Below are 12,809 nucleotides of genomic sequence, written 5' to 3'. Positions count from 1 at the left end.
TGACATCTCTGATCACAGCAGTCATCCTCGTACATTTTTAATGCTAATTATGTTGGGATGAAATGACACCACTGTGCTTGTTCTTGTCATGCCAATCATGCTCTGTTTTTGTGGATGTAGGTGGGCTTTATCGACTACATTGTCCACCCACTGTGGGAGACATGGGGGGACCTTGTGCACCCTGATGCCCAGGACATCTTGGACACCCTAGAGGACAACAGGGACTGGTACCAGAGCACTATACCACAAAGCCCCTCCCCTCCTCCTGTGGGCCAAGATAAGGAGCTAATTGACAAGTTTCAGTTTGAGCTCACCCTCGAAGACAGCTCTCCGCGAGAGGAGGGAGATGAGGGTGAAAAGTCAATGCTAAACCATGTGGAACAAGACTGCAGTCAAGGGGAGGAGGAGGAGGAAAATAAAAAAGAGGAGGAGGAAGACACAATGGTAGAGGAGGAAAACGAGGACATAATAGAAGAGGAAGATGAAGTGGCAATGGAGGAAGAGGAAGCTGAGGAGGAGCAAGAGGAGGAGCTAAAAGCTCGGTTGGAGGTGAGATCTGAAAAGGAGAGACTTTCTGACACAAGTCCTGTAGAGGAAGAGGAAGATTCTTCTTCACAAGCTGAAGATACATGAGTTCTGCTCCTGTATCTCCCTCTTCACTTGCACACATTATCTTGTTCATCCTTGGCCAAACCAAGAACAAAAATAAGACTGCAAAGACGATGCAGACCTTTAAATATATATTTTCAAAAAGGGAATAAATCAAAATCGCTCAAAGAGAAGGTAATTACACAGCAACTGTAGATTCGGAATGGGACAAGTCCTTGGACTTATTTCACAACGAACTCTGAAGCAAGAGGAATTTAGGAGAGGATTTAAGATGGGCACTAAAGACAGCGTAGCACTCTGGGACTGGAATGCACACACATAAACACACATCAAGTCACACAAGATCACACATGGTAGGGAAAGTCGTGCAATGTGTTGAAGCGCAGGCGTCAGTGCATTTCCACAGCTGAGACCAATGCACAGGACACACACACACACACACACACACACACACACACACACACACACACACACACACACACACACTTGACTTTATGTTTGTGTGTGTGCATAAGGGCCATTGATCATGTAATGAATCTCTTTGGAAAAAGCCATCTCTCAATGGAGTATTAACTAGTGTTCAGTCAGTATTAGTAATTAATGTTTGTTAGAACCTCAACAGAAACTGTTCTCCTCAGAAAAGCTACATGTCCGAAGGGACTTTTTTTTCCATTTCTGTCGGAAAAAAAAAAAGAATATCCACAGAGTTGGAGGAGAGAGGAAGGAAGGTACAGAAGGAAAGAAGGATGCTGCGATGAGGGGGCCGCCTGGTCCCACACCCCTTTTTCCCTTTACGAGGCGAGTGCTACTGGTGCAAGATGGCTCTGTGCCTTTCAGAAACACCAGCTTCCTGAATGGAGCTGTCGTGAAGCAATGCATTGTGGGCTGGGAGTGTCTGATTTGTTATCATTTTATGATTGTCTCTTGTTAACGATCTCTCTTTACTGTTCATGATATCGTGGTGTGTATCTCACACGTACAGTTTCTGTGGTGATATGTTTTAAGCTGTAAGTCTTCCTTTTGTTGCTCTTCTGGTAATATAAAAACTCAGAACTCTAGATGCAGAGCAATCACTACCCGCCACCACAACCACCAGTGGTTCTCATTTTCAGCTCATGTTTTTTTCTTATTAGAATGATTTTTTTAAAACTTTCAGAGAATAAGCCATGTGATGCTTTGAAGCATATTTTTTGCCTAATATTCTATTTGCTGAATATGTTTGAGGGGTACCGATTTATTTCATGAGCAGAAACAAATTCTCAACCGCCATCTCACACCCTCTTGCACTGTGTGTTTATGTCTCCAATGATTCTCACCAAAGTAAAGGATGAGAAGATCTGGCAGTTTGACAGTGGAAGAAAGGATTGGAAGGAACTCAGAAATATTTGAAAATCAGGGAGGTAGAATGTCAAGAGAAAGAAGTGCGACTTGGCCAAAAGGAGGTCCAGCAGTCCCTAATCATCCTTGTTATGTTTGATGCTTTTTGCCTTAATGTGAGATGCAGGAAACATACCTGCCAGTATGTAGATTTATAAGATATATAATAGATATCCTAGTATATTTATATCACGTCTGTATGCTTATTTCTGTGAGTATCAGTGTGTCTATACACAATGTATCCAGCATTGCATTTGGATGGAAAATGGAAACATTGCTGACAATAAGTTTTTATGCAGTTGCTTTGCTGGGACCAATGTAAAGAATGTGTTTCAATCATGACGGTAAATCTTTGAACTACTTGGAGGCATGCAGAGGAAATAAAAGAGGGTATTTGCAGGAGATTAGAGTGAATAAGGATGTCCTCTCTTAGAAAGTGACCAGATAATAATTTACTGACATGGTGTAGTTGATGCTTTTTTTTTGTTCGTTTGCTTGTTGGCTTATTGTGTTGTCATGAGCAGGCTATTGAGTAACCAAAAAAAGAGAGAGAACAGGACGTTAAAGATATTGTCATAAGTGTCATTTTATTCCCTCACTGGCATCACCACACCTCGTGAGTCGTGAATGGTGTTCGGGATTTGATTAGCACAGCTTCAATAGGTCACAGGTTTGTTTAGGTGTTTGTTTTTCACAGGGTAAAAAAAACAATGAATAAAAAAACATAGGTGTGGTTGTTTTGAAGGTAAGAGCGAGTTTCTGCAGGTCAGTAACTGAGTTTATCTGAAGACACCACAGCTCGGTGCAACAGAAACCTGTGTGTTTGACCTGCTCCATCGCAGGATGGGGCAGAGCTGCGGGGCCACCACACAGGCTTTCTTACTGGTAATGGGAATTCAGGATTACTACTAGGATTACTTAAAGGTTCCCATATGCATCGGCCTTTTACTTTAACGATGTTGCTTTGTTTTTGTGGCTTCATGTTATATCATAAGCTATAAAAACGTTACTATTTAATTGCCATACAAACACAATACTGTAGCAATTGTTTCTTATTAAGACAATTATTCAACTGATTGATTGCTGCCATTCTTTTTAAATGATGAGAAGAAAACCATGGTAAGTGTTTTCTTTGAACAGTTTGTGTACAGTTTATTTTTATATCATTCTGGTGGATGGTCTGGAAAATAAATCAAGTATTGATGATAGCTATAAGCATTACCACTCTTGTATATAATGTAATATTGGATTGTAAATGAGAAATTTATCCAAGTCAAAATGATGACAAATAACTACTTAGGGTTGTTAAGTGAACCACAGAGGCCCTGCAGGCCACCCCCACCTTGTTACTTCTATGATTGTTTTTGTTCACTTGTTGCTTACATTCTGTCACTATTTTCTGTGTCCACATTTCTGATTCAAATCAAATATATTTGTACCAGCACTTTATTTCATCAGGTTTAGAGGCAGACGGTGATTTTCAGGTAGTGTGGGGTCTCTGCTGGTGGTTTGGTCATTGGAGGTCACCTGTTGATTATATTCCATTGGGCCGAGTCACAAACCTTCATCATGCAGTCGTCAACGTTTACCTCTTTTCTAGAGGCATAAACAAACATACAAAACATTGTCAATTACTAGTCCATGTGAGATTAAACTCATTTGACTGATACGGTCAAATGTAAGCTGATGAAGTCACATCAGATGTGATATGTTTAAAGGAATCAAATGTGTCCTTATCCAACTTGGCCATTTCTAGTACTATCACCACTTCTTTTTCTTAGTAACTTTAAATCACTAGCCTGATAGCCTAAATGTTCGTCCAATGGCGACCAAACTAGCTGGTTACCATCAAGTTACTTTGTTGTCGACTGAACCCCTCTGTGTAAAATTCTCTGGGCTTTAATACATATGTTTGTTCACAAGTAAGAAAGGTTATACAAGGGGAAAACAACATTAAATGATTGTAATATTTGTAAATGATCTTGTTGTAATGTGTAAAATGTGTCCAAGTTATTTTTTATTATATTATTTTTATGAGAGTTTTCCTCTTTAACAGAGCTGAGGTGTCATTTTGTGAATAAATGCATTTAATAAGCAAACATCTATATATAAAACAATATTATAGTATATCAGTATATTTTTCTTTTATTTCACTGTTCGGTACTGTAAAGTGTGTTAAAAATACAAATAAAGTAAGATTTTTATATTAAATGCATCACCATTGTCATGTTTGGTGTCATAAGAGTTTTAGTGCAATACATTTTTGGAGATTCTTAAGAAATACACTGTCATTATTTAACTTCTTTGCAGGCTTTCATAAATAAAGTTAATTGATAAGACTAGATGCTGATAGTGTAATCATATTGAGACTATACAGCATTAATTGGTGCTTGTTTCAAGCCTCATTTGCTTAAATTGAGGGTTGTAACCCTGTTTTTGACATTGTGCAATTTGTGGGCCTAAAACTTTATGTAAAACTTTATGTAAAACCTGGCCCAAATACTAACATAATATGATGTCACTAATGATATAATATGTTGGCAGAAAATGTGATTTTGTGAAAAACATGTACATACATTTGGAAGATTATGGTTCATTTAAATAGACAATAGTACAATTGGAGGTTATTTGTACGTCAGTTTCAAATAATGTGTAGGTGAAGCATGTTACATGGAGACAACCACCTGCAACTGTCTGTCGCTGGCATGAGATGGCTGCATCCTCAAAAATACCCAGAATCCTCGACTCCAGACGAAGAAGTCTTAGCCAATCACAAGAGCTAAACAAAGCATTGTCCAATCACTGGGAGACAAGACAGATATGGGTGGCGATATGCGCATGCGCTTTGTCACTGCGGAACTAGGCGTTTCATTAGCCGGCAACGATAAGCTGTAAGCTATGTTTTTAAGAGTTTTTCATTATCATTATCTATTTTAACTCTGAATTTTTATTGTATTTTAGGTGTTTTACGAAGGTATTGTAAAGACATGAGCCCTATTGCTATTTGTATCAACTTGTTGATGAATAATTGTCCGTATGCTAATACTTAAGCTAAATCCGCTAGTTAGCATTTATTTGTTAGCTCTCGACTATCTGACAAGAACTCGTCTCCTCTTTCGAAATACGTGATTTTTTTTTTTTTTAGTTAGTTTATTAAGTTTGTGCGTATGTTGCAGCATACTATGGTTCGTACCGTGTATTTCTGGTTTTAATCTTCAAATTCTGTCGGATGTGTTACACAGCTGATTCTTGCTACATTTTCTCAAACTGCGGAGGTGCATCCACAACAACATGTCGTGTCTCTACCTGCTGCTGCTGTTGAGTGTGGGAGTCTCAGCGGTGGAAGTCACACGCCCTCGTGGTGTCCCTCTATCAAGTAGGCATTCATTATTATAATACAACTATTAAAAGAGAGCTATGGAGTTATCAACTCATTTGTTGGTTCTCCTCTGCAGAACGGCAGTTCTATGAGGAGGACAAACCTTTCACTTGCCTGGATGGCTCCCGCACTATTCCCTTTGACAGAGTGAATGATGATTACTGTGACTGCCAGGACGGCTCTGATGAGCCAGGTGCGTATGGTTTGCATGCTTTAACTCCTGTATTACCATGTCATTCTCTTCTTTACTCTACCTTTTATCTTCTTTTTTTACAGTGGCCTTAAGTAGATAAAATGGGTGCTGACAAATATAGGTTTGCTTTGTCAGTGTTATTCTTACCATTTTTATTCAATGACACCTTTTCTTTTCAGGAACCGCTGCTTGTCCCAATGGCAGCTTCCACTGCACCAATGCAGGTTACCGACCAGGCTTCATACCTTCCTCCCGCATCAATGATGGAATCTGTGGTATGAGTCATCATTTTATAACCCATTTATTTTAAGGTGGCTCAGTGTTAGAGTGGTTCATCCCTCAATGGAAAGGTTGGCGGGTCGATCCCCTTGCTCCCGCAGTCTACAAGCCCAAGTGTACTTGGGCAAGACAATGAACTCCAAATTGCTTCCAAAATGGGATGGTGCATGATCCTTTTACAAATATGTTTTGGTTTAAAGTTAGCTCTTGAATCCACTTGTTCATTTATTATTTCAATTTGTTTTTTGTTTTGTTTTTGTTTATTATTTTTAATGAGTTTGTATTGTTTGCTTATTTTTGTCTTCTGTACAGCACATTGAGTTTATTTTTGTATGAAATGTGCTATACAAATAAAATTGAATTGAACAAATAAATTGAATAGTATGGCTGAGCAACTGGACACTTCATGTATCAGTTCCATCAGCACGTGGATGTGTGAGTGGAAGTTTAAATAAGATATGTAGTGTAATGCTTTTAGTGGAAGACTAGAAAAGTGCTATGTACAGTCCTTTCATTTTTTTAAGATGAGTTCGCAGAAACTTTTTTCAAACTGTGTTTCCTGTGCAGACTGCTGTGACACAACCGATGAGTACAACAGTGGGGCTACCTGTCAGAACACATGCAGGTGGGGATTTTCCTCTTACTATAACCTTTTGTAGACCAGATGTTTATTCCACAGAGCCAACACAAGTGGTTGCATTCATATTGAGTTTTCAATAATGTTCCCTTTGTTTTGGCTAAGTATTTTGTCGTAATTTGTGATTGCAGGGAACTAGGGCGCAAAGAGAAAGAGAGCCTGCAGAAGTTGGCCGAGATCGCAAAGGAGGGTTTTCTGCTGAAGCAACAACTTATCCAGGAGGCCAAGAGGGGCCTAGAGGATAAGAAGGTGTGAATGACTAAGACAACTTTTGGTGTATGCTTATTTAATATTTTAAATGCAGAGGTCTGAAACATTGATTGCAATGTTTTCAGTTATGTTTGTATACACAGACTCAGACAGTTCAGTTAAGAAATGACAAGGTGCCTATTACAAACATTGTACCACTAGTCTTAAACTCAGAACATCCTACTCAATCTGAACAGGCTTGGTTCATGTTCAGATACCACGTCTCCTGTAAAACATGCATTCAATATCATTCCAGAGTAAGGAATTCTCATAAATTATGTCAGGTTATAGTGAGGTTATTGGAGGAAAACTGTTGTCATTCCTCACTGTTTATTATTTTGAAATTATTTCAAGCAGTTTTTTGAGGACTATGTTGTAGCAGTTGTTTTCCCAGGAGGTGATGTTTAAAGTATTGTTTCATAAACTAAATTGAGTTTTCAGATAATGTGTGGGTCTCATTTAAAAACAACTAATACATGTTTTTATTTGTCAGGTTAAACTTGCAGAAGTCCAGGTTAGCAAGAAGGATCTAGAAGATAGGGTGGAAGCTATTAGAACTGAAAAGGAGACCGTAGAGCAGCCAGAGAGAGAAGCCAAAGAGCGCCATCTCAAGGCCTGGGAAGGTAAGTTTAAATGTAAACGGATATCACCATCTACTGTTTGTACAGAGTATCACATTACAGATTGTGCTTTTTATGAACACTTTGATTTCAACTTATATGTTTGATTGCAACATAACTAACTGTAGTAACACTATGAAAGGAATCAAGAATAAATATTTTTCTTTTTCTTTAGATGAAAAGGCTGCTATTCACCTTGAGAAGGAGAAAACTAGAATGGCTAATGTGTTTCTTGAACTGGACGATGATGCAGATGGCTTGTGAGTATCCGCATCCTCCAGAATTTGTAGTGCACACAATGAAGAAATATTTGGGATCACCTGACACCACACAGGTATATGTATGAATAGAACAGGTAGAAAGGCTGCATTTTGAAGTTCTCTGTACATTATTAATAAGGAGTTGACATTGATCCTTCACAGGGGGCTTAAAAAAACATTTGGAATGTGATACAGAAGAGAAGATTTTGGTTACCTAAATTCCATCCTTGTCTTTCATATGTAACACGTTGCTGATCATTAGTCGAAAGACTGGCAGGCATTTAATTAAATGCAATTAACTCTGAATAATCTTTACATTTTGTTCATCTCAGTGTTTCAGTGGCTGAGCTTCTGTCTCACTCTGAGCTCGACCCAGATTCAGATGGTTCATTAACAGAAGCTGAAGCTCAGGTAAATGTGTTTTTTTTTTTTTTTTTTTTAAAGTATCCTTTCAATAAATGTACTATTGTTACACTGTTGTATCATTAAAGGAAAGTTAACACACAAGAGTGAAAATAGATTTTGTTCACTTAGGGACTGTTGGGAGGTGTAGACAAAGTCGACACGGTGGCATTTGAGTCCGTTTGGAATAACATCAAAGAAAAATACATCTCCGAGGTAAGAACGTGACAATTCTTTTCATGAACTTCATGGTTGAAATCTTCCGTTCCTCTAAACGTGTCGTGGCATCAGGCCAGCGCAGACAACCCAGCACCAGTGGAAACTCCGCCGGAGGAGACGAGGGACTCGGTCTCTGACAATGACTCGGAGCAGTACCCTGAAGATGACATCCCAGAGGAAGAAGAGGACGATGATGAAGAGGATGATGAAGAGGACCCAGATGCGGGAGACTACAAGGTAAGCCCACTGAATTTCTTCATCAAACTTTTGCTGCATTTTTTCAAGTGAGTCACTGTTGTCTGTGTTCGACATGCAGAGCCCTCCTACGACACTGACTCAAGAAAAGAAGGATGACGATGATGAGGGGACTATGCCACCCTACGACCAAGAAACGCAGAACCTCATTGATGGTAAGAATGTGGATGAAAAAGAGTGACTCAGCCTATCCTCAGCGATGAGTAAGTGAGTCATGCTGTAAATTATCAGGAAGAAAGCACATTCACTGGATATATACTTGTTTGAATTCTGATGTGCTATCTTTAAACTCATCACTCATCCTTGTTTATCAGGGGAACAAAGTGATTTACTGAACAGCTGTGTTGCTTTTTTTGTAGCAGAGGTATGCTGCTTGTCGGTTCTATAAGCATAATCAAGAAGGCAGGATTTGCTTTGACGGATTGTATAACTATAAAAGCACATCCATGTTTACGTGTTTGGAGTGAATTTACATCGAGGTTGAAATTTGTTTTCCAGCTGCTCAGAAAGCCAGGGATGAGTTTGATGAGGCTGAGAGAGCTCTCCGGGAAGTGGATGATCAGATCAAGTAAGTAGAAAGCCTGAACATCAAGAAGCTTCTTGTCAGCAATTGAAAGAAATGTAATTACTAGCCCTATTCATACTGCCTGTTCTAGGTGCGATATTTACATTCCTGTGACGTTTGGCCCTCACTGTGCTTATCACAGAGACGTAATGGGGGAACAAAGTGATCCCCCCTCTGTGGGTTGTAACAGAGATGTTACAGGGGAGAGACAGGAATAGCGGCGCCAGCAGTGGTGATCATCGCTGTGTGTTTGCTCCACAGTGTGTGTATGTGGAGCTCCATACACACAGCTGTTACTACATGTTGTGCTTCTGCAACGCCATAAGGCAATGTGAATTCACGGACTAGGACATCAATATTACGCCCTTGTGGATTCAATGTGAATAGAGACAAGGGTTGCAATTTATCCACAGCTAGAAACATATATGCATGGCATCTACTTTGTATTTTACATATGAAGCAATGTTCATGTTGTGCATGTGTCCGTGTTAAATAAACAATTAAAATGAATATTCACCTGCAGAGTCCATTTGCACATTTAAGAAAAAGCTAAAGACCCTGCTCTTTCATGAACACTTATGCACATAATGATGAGGATGGTTTTGTTGATAGTGATGATGACGATTTTTAGGATGATTTTGATGCTAACTAGAACTCTCAAGAACAGCTGTAGATGTTGTGCATTGCCTATCAGCACCTCTGTATCAGACTTAAAGCTGTTCATTTACACTTACTGACGTTGTTTCCTCCTTTCTAGATCCTTGCTCGTGTTGTACTTACTCTCTTATGTATGTCGCTTTGAATAAAAGCGTCTGCTAAATGAAATGTAGAATAATATATACAAAGACGTATAAAGGCGGAGCTTGGGTACAGCGCTGTTGCAGAATCGCACTCTGAAAAAGGCTACTAAAACAGCTTTCTAACTTAGGAACTTCTAACTAAGAGCCCCAATGGAGGCTTATGTTGCGCAACCAGTTTGTTATACATTAAAGACTAAATGAACATTTTAATATGTTTGTGACTCTAACTCTTTTTTCCCATAGGAACATTGAAAAGGAAATCTCCTTCGACTTTGGACCCAATGCTGAGTTTGCTCACCTCTACAGCCAGTGTTATGAGCTGTCTACAAGCGAGTATGTGTACACTCTGACTTTTTAAAAATGTCCTGTTGTGATGAAAAATTTGTCGATGAAAAGTTTCTACTACTTAAGGAGTAAGTCAATGTTTGCTTTTAGGTACATCTATAGGCTCTGTCCGTTCCACAGAGTATCTCAAAAACCCAAGTATGGCGGATCAGAAACTAACCTGGGGTAAGAGAAGAACTGTGTAGTTCCCCCCTCCCCCTTTTTGTGTTTTATGCTGCCTCTTTAGTCCACACTTGAATCATCCTGTACTCTGCTTTTTGTAGAACATGGGGGAAATGGTCTGGTCCAGAAAATGACGTCTACTCTTTGATGAAGTATGAACATGGGACAGGGTGCTGGCAAGGCCCGAACAGATCCACCACAGTGAGTATCCGCTTCTCTGCCTTGACTTTCTATGTTGTTGTTCTAACTGATTTTTAACCCCATTAATATCCCTGGATGGACAAAGCATAGCAACATAAATCTCTTTGTCTGTCAGGTCAAATTAACATGTGGGAAGGAGACCGTTGTGACGTCTACCTCAGAGCCAAGTCGCTGTGAGTACCTGATGGAGTTCACCACCCCTGCTGTCTGCCAGGAGCCCCCGAGCCTGGATTCAGGCCTACATGAGCATTTGGAGCTCTAGATCATATAGATTTGTGAGTAACTTGGTCCTAAAATACAACATTAATGATGAATTGAGGCAATCTTACACTAGTTTGGGTGTGGCCCGTGAAGTATTTTCTGTTAGCCTAACCCTAACCTCTAATTAGACCTAGATTTGGCAGAGAAGTGACTGTTTTGAGCATAAACATCTACTGCACCTACACAGCACAGGAGATCAGCCTTTTTAGAATATTAGCAACACAAGGACCAGTGACAGTCAGAGCTGTCAAGATTTAGCGTTTTAACGTTTTGTCTTGAAGAAACACCTTCGTGCAGTTACCCTTTAGAAGAAACGCAGGACAGGAGCGAGAGCAAGGTAAATGACTCTTATTTGAGTTCATTGTAGCTGATACGTTCATAGAGGATTAAGAATTAAACCGACGACAGTATTGGTCTCTATGGTTGATTTTGTGGTGCAGTATCGTATCCATCATTTACTGCAGACACTTTCACTCTTCACGTGTTCACACTGCTTTGACAGTTCAGCCTGTTGTAGGTGTTAATTAACTTTTGTCTTTGTTTAACAGAAACATTTATTGATAGTATGGATTATAAATAATAATATGGAGGATTCTTTCTATTTTTAACAGCTGTGTTTATATGATACCACATTGCATCATAGATACTGCCAAAACTTTCAGTATATTACTTAATACAGAAATAGCTTTTCAGGTTATGTCATTGTAATCATGACTACTTATGTGTATGTGATATTGTATGGTGTGCTTTTCTTTTAGGCCCCGCCCCTTGTGCTAAGTTGAGAGCATAGGTTGTGTTCACGAAATGAACAAGAATAATTAGAGACTATTTAAACTGAAACGTGTTGTTATTGACTGTGTCCAGGACCTCTAAACCCAACACAAATATGAATCCTGACTCTGAGCTGGTACACCACTGATATAAAGGCTTACTCTCTGGAAACTTAACCTTCAGGAATCAATGACAATGAAATTGACCTTCACTTTAACAACTAGAAAGTCATGACCTAAGCAGATGAGCCCTTTGAAATGTACCTTTGCTCTTGCAGGTTTTTCATTGAGGGACCACAGTCACTGCAGCAACATGATGTTGCCAAGCGATGGCTCCACCTTGGTGTCGGTTAACAATCAAGAATCAAGGATGGAAATTCCAATAAATTCACACTTCCAATTTCCAAAGCTACCTGGGTTGTGCTGTTTCTGTGAATGTGTCAAATGTCATCATTCCATTGTTTTTCTCAAATAAAGTTCATTTTATCATATTCCACACCTGAGTCAAGTATCAACAATTGTGATATAACAGCTTGTGATTAACCCACTTGGCCTCCAGATAAGATCCATGCAGCAGGAATTTACTGTAGAAGAAGATTTACTATAAAAAATAACCGAAAAGTATGTGTAGAAATCCTCAATACATGTTTTAAAATGATGCAGTCTAATGTTCCTCTATAAACATTCAGCACAGTATGTATTCTGTGTTTCACTTATTGAGATGAACAATGTCGGGAAAGGTCAGAATGATATCTGAACATCAATCAATCAATTAATTTTTATCTGTATAGCGTCAACTCATAACAAGTGTTATCTCGAGACACTTTACAAGAAGCAGGTAAAATACCTTACTCATTGTCTGTTAACATTACAAAAGAGCAGGTAAAAAGACCTTACTCATTGTTATGTTACAAAAAGCAGGTAAAAGACCTTACTTATTGCTACGTTACAAAGATCCGGCCTATCCATCATGAGCACTTTAGCAAAGCAGCAAAAGTTACAGTGGTAAGAAAAAACTGCCTTATTAAAAGGCAGAAATCTTCGGCCGGATCCCCGGCTCATGACGAAACAGCCTTCACAGGTCTAGACTGCACCGGGCTTGGAAAGGGATAGGGGGAGAGATGGGATAAGATGCAGGAAGAGGGATAGAGAGCAAGGGGGTGGGGGGAGGTAGACCGTCCATCAGCAATCCGGTGGGGAGGGGTTGTTCTGGCAGGCCGCCAACC

The 12,809-nt window shown here is 39.5% G+C and overlaps 2 protein-coding genes across 3 annotated transcripts in view; both read left to right on the top strand.

The window, feature by feature from the left end:
• Positions 1-1,750, top strand: part of pde4a (phosphodiesterase 4A, cAMP-specific) — a 49,899-nt gene extending 48,149 nt beyond the window's left edge. For both annotated transcript variants that reach the window (XM_061026940.1, XM_061026941.1), the window contains exon 15: positions 121-1,750. In XM_061026940.1, the coding sequence (XP_060882923.1) occupies positions 121-633 (513 nt within the window). In that variant the 3' untranslated portion in view covers positions 634-1,750. The remainder of the gene's footprint in view (positions 1-120) is intronic.
• A 3,012-nt stretch (positions 1,751-4,762) lies between these two features.
• prkcsh (protein kinase C substrate 80K-H) lies at positions 4,763-12,079 on the top strand. Its single transcript, XM_061026946.1, has 18 exons — positions 4,763-4,870; positions 5,229-5,362; positions 5,442-5,558; positions 5,738-5,833; positions 6,405-6,462; positions 6,606-6,723; positions 7,217-7,346; positions 7,519-7,603; positions 7,936-8,014; positions 8,138-8,221; positions 8,297-8,461; positions 8,541-8,634; positions 8,978-9,047; positions 10,088-10,177; positions 10,280-10,354; positions 10,453-10,552; positions 10,668-10,827; positions 11,862-12,079. The coding sequence occupies exons 2-17, from the start codon at positions 5,278-5,280 to the stop codon at positions 10,812-10,814; spliced, it is 1,593 nt and encodes a 530-aa protein (XP_060882929.1). The 5' UTR covers positions 4,763-4,870; positions 5,229-5,277; the 3' UTR covers positions 10,815-10,827; positions 11,862-12,079.
• The last annotated feature ends 730 nt before the right edge of the window (positions 12,080-12,809 follow it).

This window comes from Labrus mixtus, chromosome 20, assembly GCF_963584025.1.
Source record: "Labrus mixtus chromosome 20, fLabMix1.1, whole genome shotgun sequence".
In the NCBI taxonomy this organism is placed as follows: Eukaryota; Metazoa; Chordata; class Actinopteri; order Labriformes; family Labridae; genus Labrus; species Labrus mixtus.
The sequence above is the reverse complement of the archived record's forward strand: the minus strand, read 5'-3'. Positions and strand labels throughout refer to the sequence as shown.